The sequence below is a fragment of the Neoarius graeffei genome, chromosome 14 (assembly GCF_027579695.1).
Source record: "Neoarius graeffei isolate fNeoGra1 chromosome 14, fNeoGra1.pri, whole genome shotgun sequence".
NCBI lineage: Eukaryota > Metazoa > Chordata > Actinopteri > Siluriformes > Ariidae > Neoarius > Neoarius graeffei.
In genome coordinates this window covers 3,785,469-3,795,955 of record NC_083582.1, presented here as the reverse complement: position 1 = coordinate 3,795,955, position 10,487 = coordinate 3,785,469, and the positions used below count along the sequence as shown (strand labels likewise).

Below are 10,487 nucleotides of genomic sequence, written 5' to 3'. Positions count from 1 at the left end.
CTGGGGTCATGCCTGGGATCAAGCCTGGGGTCCTGCCTGGGATCAAGCCTGGGGTCCTGCCTGGGGTCATGCCTGGGATCAAGCCTGGGGTCATGCCTGGGATCCTGTTGCCCTCCAGTCAGCGTGATGCTGTGCCTAAGGGCCACAATACACTTTTTAGTGGTGAGTTTGAGGTCTGATTATATTTTCCTTCACCTAAATGTAAAAATTTTGCATAATATGATAGATATCTGTTTCGTTTGCTTGCTACTTGTTTTGGCTAGTTTCAGTTAAACCCTTGAACCTTATCTTCTCTCACACATCTGCTCTCTGTTTCCATAAGGCTATCCTGATCAGTGATGTAATTCTCCATCACCTGCTGAAGCTGCCCATCACACTCAGACAACTCGGCTCCTTCAATCACATCTTACAATCATTTAACTGCACCCCACTCTTAAATGTGGATATCTACCCTGCTGACTGCAGCAGTCACGTCTTGCCATCCTGCGTTTTTCTGATTCGTGATGTTACTTTTCAGGCTGCTGAACAGAAACAATTCATTCAGTTGGACTTGAGATGCGAGAGCTTCTGTTTCCAGGACAGAGAAGTTTCTCTTCCCTCTCCATGTTGTAAAGTCTGAGGGGCGTGGCCTCTAAACCAATAATTTTTTGGGGCGTGATTATTTAAATGAAGCTGGTTTTCAGCAAACACATTTATCGACATCTGATCATTCTTACGCTGTGATTGGAGAGATATGAATGTTTCATGAATCACACATGAACCCTGTGGTAAGATGATTTCGATGTTAGATTGGTAAACGAGGGGCGTTAACTCTCCGAATCTACTCATTAAACATCAGAATCATGAGCCACTACAGGCAGGCAGATGCGTGTTAAAATACTTTATCAGTCTTATGTTAATTGCAGTAGAAATATGAATTTGTAACGTGTTTATATTTTAAAATCTAAAATCATCTCATTTTATTTTGATCCTCGGCAGAAATAAACGAGTCTTGTGGTGGAGTAAAAGCTGAAGTCAGTTTAATTAGAATATATTACAATAATAGAATAAAGTGTAAAGAACATCCTGCTCCTGAATCACAACAGTAAAGACTGAAGGTTACATTTAAAGTGCGATTAAACAAAATGAAGAAAAAGAACTCAAAAATAAAATAATTTGACATGAAAACGTGGAGAGAGAGAGAGAGAGAGAGAGAGAGAGAGAGATGCTAGTCGAGGGGCGGGGACGAGGGGGCGGTTCTGCCGTTGAGGGCGTGGACAAGCTGAGTGAGGAGCGTCAGAACGGCCTGCTGAAACTCCCTCTGCTGCCGTCTGGCCTGAGCCGCTTCCTCCTGTCGCACGGAGAACTCGTCCTTAATGTGCTGCAGCAGCAGCTGGAAGTGACGCTCCCTCTGCTCGTAATCCCGCCTCAGACACTCCATCTGCTCGTCCTCCAGCTGCCTCAGCACCTCCAGCACGTCCCCGTCCCGCTTCCTCTTCCCTGGATGTGGAGCTGCAGAGGAACACGACAGTGAGCACTTCACACGCAAGATTCACAGACGCCTACAGAAAAGGGGCGTGGCCAAGGATTCACACACAACTTTGAATAGTCATTTTTAAATTAAGATTTAATGAAAGATTATCCTCGTACTCCTCGCTCAGAGCTGCGCTGAGAACAAACGGACCTGCAGCTCTGAGCTGAGAAGCTCACCATCAGGAGGAAACCAGTTCAAACTCCTTAAAACTAAAAACACACCATTTACTTTACTTAGTTTAAAAAAAAAATTATATTTTTTATATTATTATTATAATATATATATATATATATATATATATATATATATATATATATATATATATATATTTTTTTTTTTTTTTTGTAAAGGCAAAATATTCTGTTTATTTAAAAAGAAATGGGCAATTACCTTTTATTATTTTAGAAATAAAAGGCATACCAATTTAAAAAAAAAAATTCAGAAAATTAATATTTTATTTTAAACAAAATATTTTTAAAAATTGTTTTAAAAAATAATTTAAAAAAACAAAACTTACATTTGTTCATTCCATTGTGATTAAAAATTTATTTTAAATGTAAAACTTTCATTGTTTTAAAGCAAAAACAATTCATTTCATCTCTAAAATATTAAATTTAAGTGATTTTAGTTAAAACTTAAGTAACCAGTTTAACATATTTATCTGATCTAAAAAATAAAACGTGCTATTTTATATTTTAAAAATACAACACTATTCATTTTAATTAAAAACACTATTTTAAATATAAAACAAAAAAAAAAAAAAAAAGTTACTTCATTCAGTTAATTCATTTTAAAATAAAACATGCTATTTATTTTAGAATAATGCGGCCGTGCACCCGCAGTGTGAGGGGTGTGGCTGAACAGCGAGATTACATTTATTTTACTTTTTAAATGTTTTCTTCACGTTGAACCGGAACCTGGAGTTAAAGCCGATCAGGACGTGAAGTAAAGTTCGGTTTTGTGATTTTCTCAGTAGGAAGGAACTCAAACACTGACTGAAATCTCATGGTTTCAGCTGAAGATGTTTGGAGCTGGACGTTCTCACAGATCACGCAGGATAGCAGAGAGGAGTTTAACGTGTAAAAGTTTACTGCAGCGTTAACGTATCGGGGCGTCACATCGCTGCGGGTTCACGCGGCTGTTTATTTAACACGAGAGTGAGGAGTGACGTCACCTCGGAGGTGTGGCTGAGCAGGTGGGCAGTAGGTGGGCCTGCTGGGGGCTGCAGGGGAGTCGAAGCTCAGCTCCGAGTACTGATCATCTGCAAAACACACATTCAGCACTGTTAAAGAAATAAAGAGTTCAAGCGACAGGAAGTCTCCACATGTTCTGCTAATATAAAAGTTTATTTCTTTATGTTTACACAATCAGTCCCTCCCACTTTCACATTATTCATAATGGACTTTCACCCCCCCCATTAGAAATATAACATTAACTCATTGTCCTCTGTATGAAGGGGTGTGGCCTAACATTTGAAGGCGGAGCCATGCATTAGAAAATGATTTGCGTTTAGTAACCTGAGGAACTGGAATTCTTTTCTCTCCCTGTTCTGATGACAAAGTGAAAATGTGATTTTAAATTTTATTGATTATTTTTAAATGCAAACAAATGTTTATGTCTGAACATTTCAAATGCATTTTGAGTTTATGTATCGTTTCTGGAAGGAGTCTCCAGCGTCAGCGCTGTGTAACACTCAGGGGTGAAGCTGAAGTTTTCCGACGTCTTCAGGACAGACGAGGGGTTTGTTGCTTTGCAGTTTCTCTGGAACAAAACGACAAGCTGTGATTTTTTTTGTCTTATTAACTTTAAGAAAGAGAATAAAGAGAGACCGGTGACAGAACGACTGTTTAGAACCTTTTGTACACGGACATTCTGTAATATTGTAGTACAGCAGCGTCTCAAGATTCTGGTTTTAGTGATTTACACTGAACTAAATCAATCCGGCATGAAGCCGGGACCGGGTGTGTGTGTGTGTGTGTGTGTGTGTGTGTGTGTGTGTTTACACTGTGAGCTAACGTTCAGTAAACAGAGGAGTGATGCGTCACACCGGAACGTCGGCGTCTAGGCTGATGCATCTACATGTCAGAAACATGAAGACCCCGATCATACGCTTCAGGTGAATCGAGTGTTGAGGTGATTTTGTGATTCGTCACATTTATTACCTTCTTCAAACACAAGCAGAGAAACTGAGCATCATGTGATCACTTCTGTTAAATAATTCACGTTTAAGGGACGCCTCAAGATATGACATCTGTGGAGTTTTTTTTTTTATGCGAGTTGGTTTTTCAGAGGGGGAAAAAAAAGCCTGTCTCAAGAAAACTGCACTCGGAAATGAGAGAGCGAGAGAATTCGAGTGAAAGGTATCGAGGAGGAGGAGGGGGTGAGAAACATGTTTAGGGATCAGAAACATGTTGGAGGAGAAAGTGAAGAGAGACAGAAAGACTCACTGATTTTAGATGGAGACGTTTGAATCGGTGCTGCTCTCAGAAAGAAGACCGTCAGTGTTAAAGCGTCACACCCCCGTCCCGCCTGTCCCTTTTACACACATGCCCCTTTTCCACCAAAGCAGTTCCAGGGCTGGTTCGGGGCCAGTGCTTAGTTTGGAACCGGGTTTTCTGTTTCCACTGACAAAGAACTGGCTCTGGGGCCAGAAAAACCGGTTCCAGGCTAGCACCAACTCTCTGCTGGGCCAGAGGAAAGAACTGCTTACGTCAGCGGGGGGCGGAGTTGTTAGACCAACAACAATAGCAAGACCACGAAAGATCGCCATTTTTAAGCGATGAGAAGCAGCAGCTGTACAAACGCGAAGTCATCCATTATTATTATTATTGTTGTTGCTGCTGCTTCTTCCGTGTTGTTTTTGCTTCGATATTCGTGCCAAGGTTTATGCAAACGTAGCGACGTAACTGACGTATACAGCGACGTAATGACATATACAGCAACGTAATGATGTGGCACCGCGAGCTATGGAAAAGCAAACTGGTTCTCAGCTGGCTTGCAAGTTGAACAAGTTGTGAACCAGCACCAGCACTGGCTCCGAACTAGCCCTGGAACTGATTTGGTGGAAAAGGGGTAACATCCCCCCCCGATTCCAGCTCTGTTACTACCAATCACTCAGCTCAGAGGAGGAACGCGCATACACCGTTCCACACTCTGAAGCTTTAACAACATATGGATTAACCCCTTATTTGCCGGACCATCTGCAAAATTCTGTATCGCTATACCAGAGGCATTTCCTCTGCAATGAATGCACATATTGATGTGTGGGCATCAATATACTGCATCATTTAGGGCCATGATATGCTAATGCAACCTTTCTGGGCGTTTAATTTGATTTTCATCAATTTATGGGTGTATTAACCCCTTAGAATCCAAATATTTTTGAGTTTTTTTCCAGGTTGTTCGTTGAATATTTCAATTATAAATGATTGTCAGGAAAATAAGGGAAAACTTATATCATTCTATAGTTTTAGATGTCTTTTATTCAAAAATACCAGTTTGAATTGTTCAGAATGGGTACAACACTGCCAATTAACCCTTTGTTTGCGACTGCGCATAAACCCGGATTTAACGTTGAAATCACAATTTGAGAAAATGAAGCCGATATTTTCTCTATGGATGAGTTGTACATTACTAAGGAGAGAAATCGTTATTTCAAAGATGCAAATGTAGTCTGAGACATGTTTTCAAGCAATTTAACCCCTTCCTAGCTAATACAGGTTGATCGGGTCATTGGTCATACAAAACATTGCCGACATCTTTGATCGTGAAATTAGGTTTGCTAGCATAAGATATTTTTGAAAAGCACTATCTTACTAAACATCTGCTTCCTCTTCTATAAAAACCTGTTGATGTTTTTGTATTGAAACAATACCCACATATTATTTGGATGGTGTGTACAACAACACGAAAACGAATAGAATATATTTTGTTCATTTTGTGCAGATCTGGGGATTCTTTTGTGCTGTTAACCCTGAACAGTTACTAGTAAATAATAGGCCTTCATTTCGATCAAACATGACTTTCAATAATTATAACCCTTTTTATTCTCAGGTTGAAATCTAGTTCACTCATTATGTCAAGGGGTGGTCAAGTAGAGATTCATGTAGGAAATGCCATGCTGTATGTCATTCACATCTCTGCCAGTGTCTCCTGATCATGGGGGACATTCGGACAGGAAACGCACTGACTGAGGTTTGGTGGCCACAGCAATTACATAATCCAGCGTTGGCTGCCCATAGAAACACAGAGTTCCATTCATTGTACATGAAGCCATGTGCTGCTTAGGACTGTTCAGCATGCAGTAATTAAGATGGCCATAGGCCTTCCTCCCACAACTCTTACCTTAGTTGGAATGAGAATTAGGTTCAAATTACAGAAAACTTTGGCCATACAGAATTTTGCAGATGGTCCGGCAAATAAGGGGTTAATCCATATGTTGTTACAATATTAATTTTGTACAACCATGTTTTTCATGAAGTAGACACCCATACCCTTCAAATAAAACAGGTCCCGCTTTGTTCTACCGCCTGGAGGGGTACCACCTCTTTTTAGAGGGATTTTCAAGGGTTGGCCGCTGCACTAAATGCATTTGCCACTAATTGTTGTTTACTTGTTTGTTTATATCCATAATTATACCTGATTCCCATACAAGAAACAGCAGGAATCTAGAAAAGTTCACCTGCACTGTCCAGTATCCGGGTATTTATTTCAGTCACACTGGTTTAATTTTTGGCTAAAAAGTTACTGAATCGATTTCAAGTCACTGAATCGTTTCGGATCGTGTCGTTCTAAACGAACCAAAATCGTCCTTGAATCGTATTGGCAACTACAAATCGTGATTGGAATCGAATCGTTACACCCCTAATAAATTGTATGATGAAAGTTCCTGATATTATATATCTACAGCATGTTCTCTTGTTTTTAAAAACAGAAAGACAGAAAAAAATGAATGGATTTATAACATTTTGAAAAAAATATATAATAAACTTTGGATTTATAATCAATAACATTGTTGTTAGATTTGTCAAGCTCATCTCATTATCTGTAGCCGCTTTATCCTGTTCTACAGGGTCGCAGGCGAGCTGGATCCTATCCCAGCTGACTACGGGTGAAAGGCGGGGTTCACCCTGGACAAGTCGCCAGGTCATCACAGGGCTGACACATATGCTGCTTTTCCACTACAAACGCAGCTGAGTTGGGCTGAGCCGTGCCGTGCTGAGTTGGGCTGAGTCGAGCTGAGTGGGGCTGTTGGAGTTGCATTTCGACTACAACCGCGCTGAACCGTGCTGGCTGGAAGTGGGTGGACACATTGGGTGGAGTTAGCGAAAGTGGGTGGACGTCACGTGATGTCGTTAGGCGGTGCAAACAGTGACATCAGAGACCTTTTAAGCGGTAGTCTCACGCCCCGGATAGTAAACAATAAACATGGAGGACATGGAGTCGTTAGTGTTGCTGGTCTTGGTGCTGTGGCTTGTTGTCACCGACAACGCCAACAGATACTGGCAAGAGCGTATAGATGAGGCGAGGCGTATAAGGCTTCATAATTCTCGTAATTCGTAATTCTTCTCCTTCCGGGTTTATGGTGTTTACAGATCCCAGCGTGCTCGCGGGGGGGGGTGTGGGCGTGTGAGGACACTCCTCCTCACCAATCAGTGCACAGGGGAGTGTCTGCTCACGCCCCTAGCCCCACTCAGCTCGGTTTGGCTCGCTTCAGCCCCACTCCAAAACTGTGCGAGTTTTGGGGGCTAAGCAGGGCTGAAGCGAGCTGAGTCGTGCTGTTCTGAAGGCCAATTTATGCTGACAACCCAGTCCTCGCAGACGGTGTCGCAGACAGTGTCTGCGTAGCCCCCCCACCTTCGCAGACACTCTGCGTGCACCTCCCAAAAATTGTGACCACCGCAGAAGCCTCGCAGACAGCGTCGCAGACAAGAGGGCTCTGATTGGTCCACTCTACATCCGCTGTACACGCACTTCCGCTTCCCTACTTTCCCGGTTTGTTTTGTTTTCACGACCGCCATTTTTAAAAACACGAGCGAAGATGGAGCAGCACGAAGAGCGGTTGATTGAGGAAGTACGGACATCTATACGATTCCAGTTCTAGTCATTATTAAAAAAAAAGTTCTAGTCATTATAAGTAACCGGAGATTAAACACTCCACTAACCACACCCACCAACTACTCCTAGCGACTTCACGCCCCCTTGCGTCGTGGCGGTGAATAACATCGCGCATGCCTATTATCCCCGCTCAACAATAAATTACAACTGTCTGCGAAAAGCTATCTGCGAAAGCCTTGTCGCAAGAGCATGCAGAGGCCTTAAGGTAGTCGAAAAGTGAGCCGTGTCGGGCTGAAGCGAGCTGAAAAAGGGTAGTGGAAAAGGGCCAATAGACACAGACAACCATTCACACTCACATTCACACCTACGGTCAATTTAGAGTCACTAGTTAACCTAACCTGCATGTCTTTGGACTGTGGGGGAAACCGGAGCACCCGGAGGAAACCCACACGGACACGGGGAGAACATGCAAACTCCGCACAGAAAGGCCCTCGCCGGCCACAGGGCTCGAACCCAGGACCTTCTTGCTGTGAGGCGACAGCGCTAACCACTAGATTTGTCAATTATTGTTGAAAATGTTCAGACAGAACCAACTGTCTATTAGAACAGGATAAATGAAATATTTGAAAAAAATGTATGCGTCTGAATAAGTAAATGTCATTTTTCTGAAATGAATCAAAATGGATTTATAGCATTTTGGAAACGAGCTCTACATCTATTATTCGATATTGATCAGAATGAGCGCTGGATGAAAGATGAATATTCCGCTGAAGTGAGTGACATCTGGAGGAGGATGAGGAGCTGTACTTCTGCTTCTGTATTTAATCAGTTTCAGGTTGTGTTTAGTAAGGTGTTTATGAGTTTGGTAAGTAATTAATGAGAGAGAGAGAGAGAGAGAGAGAGAGAGAGAGAGTGACCCCTGACCCTCGGTGAAGGACACCTCCTCCTCCTCGTGCAGAAAGCTCGCGCGCCCCTCACTCAGCGGCTCCAGCAGCACAGACACACAGTCCCCGCTCTCCCCGGATCCCGAGTCCTGCGGCCCCCGCTGTCCCAGGATGGCGTCCAGCCGCTCGAACCACTTGCCGCTGCGCCGGTTCGCTCCGTTCAGCCGGTTATAATCTTTAATCTTCTTGTAATCCTGCTTCATCTTCTTGATCTTCTCGCGGCAGCGCTGCGGGCTGTGCCGGATCCCCACCTCACCCAGCCGGGCAGAAATCTTCTGGTACACTTTGGCGTTCCGGGCTGAGGACTCGAACTCCTTCTGAATGTTCTCCTCCGCGTAGATATTCAGCAGAACCTGCACATCTTCATCGGTCCACTTCTCCATGTTCGGAACCCGCTCCGCTCGCCTCCCTCCGCACCGTAAACACTTGCGGTTTTTTTGTTTTAAAAATGGCGGCTCTGAGGGCGGGTCATTCAGGACCAATCGGTGCGGAGACTTCCGCCCTGCCGTGACGTCAACGCTCCCATTGGCTGAGAAACACTCACGTGGTTACGTAAACGCAGATCACGTGATCATGCACCAGCCAAGGTTTTCAGTTATTAAAAAAAAAAACAACCACACGACAAACAAAAACACAACTTTTACAAACAAGAGTGTGCGTCTGTACATATAACATCATGTTCATAATCATGTAAAAGTGCCAGTATTGTAGGTTAATTATTATTAATGAGGAGAAGGAGGAGCCAGCTGAGTAGGCGGGGCGGTCCCTGCAGTAGATGCATCTACAGCTGTTAAACATGACCTCTAAAACTCCTATAGATTAACATTTAACAGCATCAGTGCTGGGCGGCACGGTGGTGTAGTGGTTAGCGCTGTCGCCTCACAGCAAGAAGGTCCGGGTTCGAGCCACGTGGCCGGCGAGGGCCTTTCTGTGCGGAGTTTGCATGTTCTCCCCGTGTCCGCGTGGGTTTCCTCCGGGTGCTCCGGTTTCCCCCACAGTCCAAAGACATGCAGGCTAGGTTAACTGGTGACTCTAAATTGAGCGTAGGTGTGAATGTGAGTGTGAATGGTTGTCTGTGTCTATGTGTCAGCCCTGTGATGACCTGGCGACTTGTCCAGGGTGAACCCCGCCTTTCACCCGTAGTCAGCTGGGATAGGATCCAGCTCGCCTGCGACCCTGTAGAACAGGATAAAGCGGCTACAGATAATGAGATGAGATGAGATGTTTTATATATATAGTGTGTGTGTGTTTTATCTTCTATACTGTTTATAGGAACAACACAGTGTCAAACTCCAACCAAACAGGAAAGTACTGACTACAAAAAGGTCCCTGGAACTCCCAAACAGGAACTAAAATCAGCCCTGGTTCCTCTTTTGAGTTCCAGTAAAAGTTCCTGTGATGGACTTTTCCTGTCATTCAGCACTGCTCCGTCTCAGACCTGATGTGGCTCGAAAGGCCTCAGGTACTGAACAAAGACGTGTCGTCTTCAGGAAGGTTCTCTCAACTCTGCTGATCATGAACGAACCCCTTTCTCACCAGAGGTTGGATTTAATCCGCTGGATGAAATTACTGACTTCCTGTACACCTCTGTCATACCTCAGTGCTAAGAAAGTCTGCTGTTTGTGTTCCTCATTTCCACAGTAACACATTATTTCTGTTCTCTTTTCAGTAAAGTTCCTCTTTTGTGGTACATTTTAATAACTCAACAAAATGTCCAAAATGAATAACAGAACAAGCAAAACGCCACAAGAACCATGAACTGGAGAGCTAATAAATAGCTAATTTAAAAAAAAAAAAACATGACATCAGTGATTATACAAAAAATAAGCACATGACAGACCTCCCAAGTGATCCGCAAAATGATCTCCAAACCAGCTGACCTGCCAAGGCATGAAAAAAACCTGAGTCAGAAAAATCTAAAGAGTAATGTCGCTGATCTGTGAAGATTATTGGAGTAGAGCACAGTGCGAAGC

General features: G+C 43.3%; 1 protein-coding gene across 1 annotated transcript; it reads right to left on the bottom strand.

The window, feature by feature from the left end:
* Positions 1-1,002: 1,002 nt before the first annotated feature.
* LOC132897893 (zinc finger protein with KRAB and SCAN domains 2-like) lies at positions 1,003-8,959 on the bottom strand. The gene is made up of 3 exons (XM_060939154.1): positions 8,495-8,959; positions 2,688-2,774; positions 1,003-1,491 (listed from the first exon to the last, which is right to left on the bottom strand). The coding sequence occupies exons 1-3, from the start codon at positions 8,895-8,897 to the stop codon at positions 1,208-1,210; spliced, it is 774 nt and encodes a 257-aa protein (XP_060795137.1). The 5' UTR covers positions 8,898-8,959; the 3' UTR covers positions 1,003-1,207.
* Positions 8,960-10,487: the final 1,528 nt, after the last annotated feature.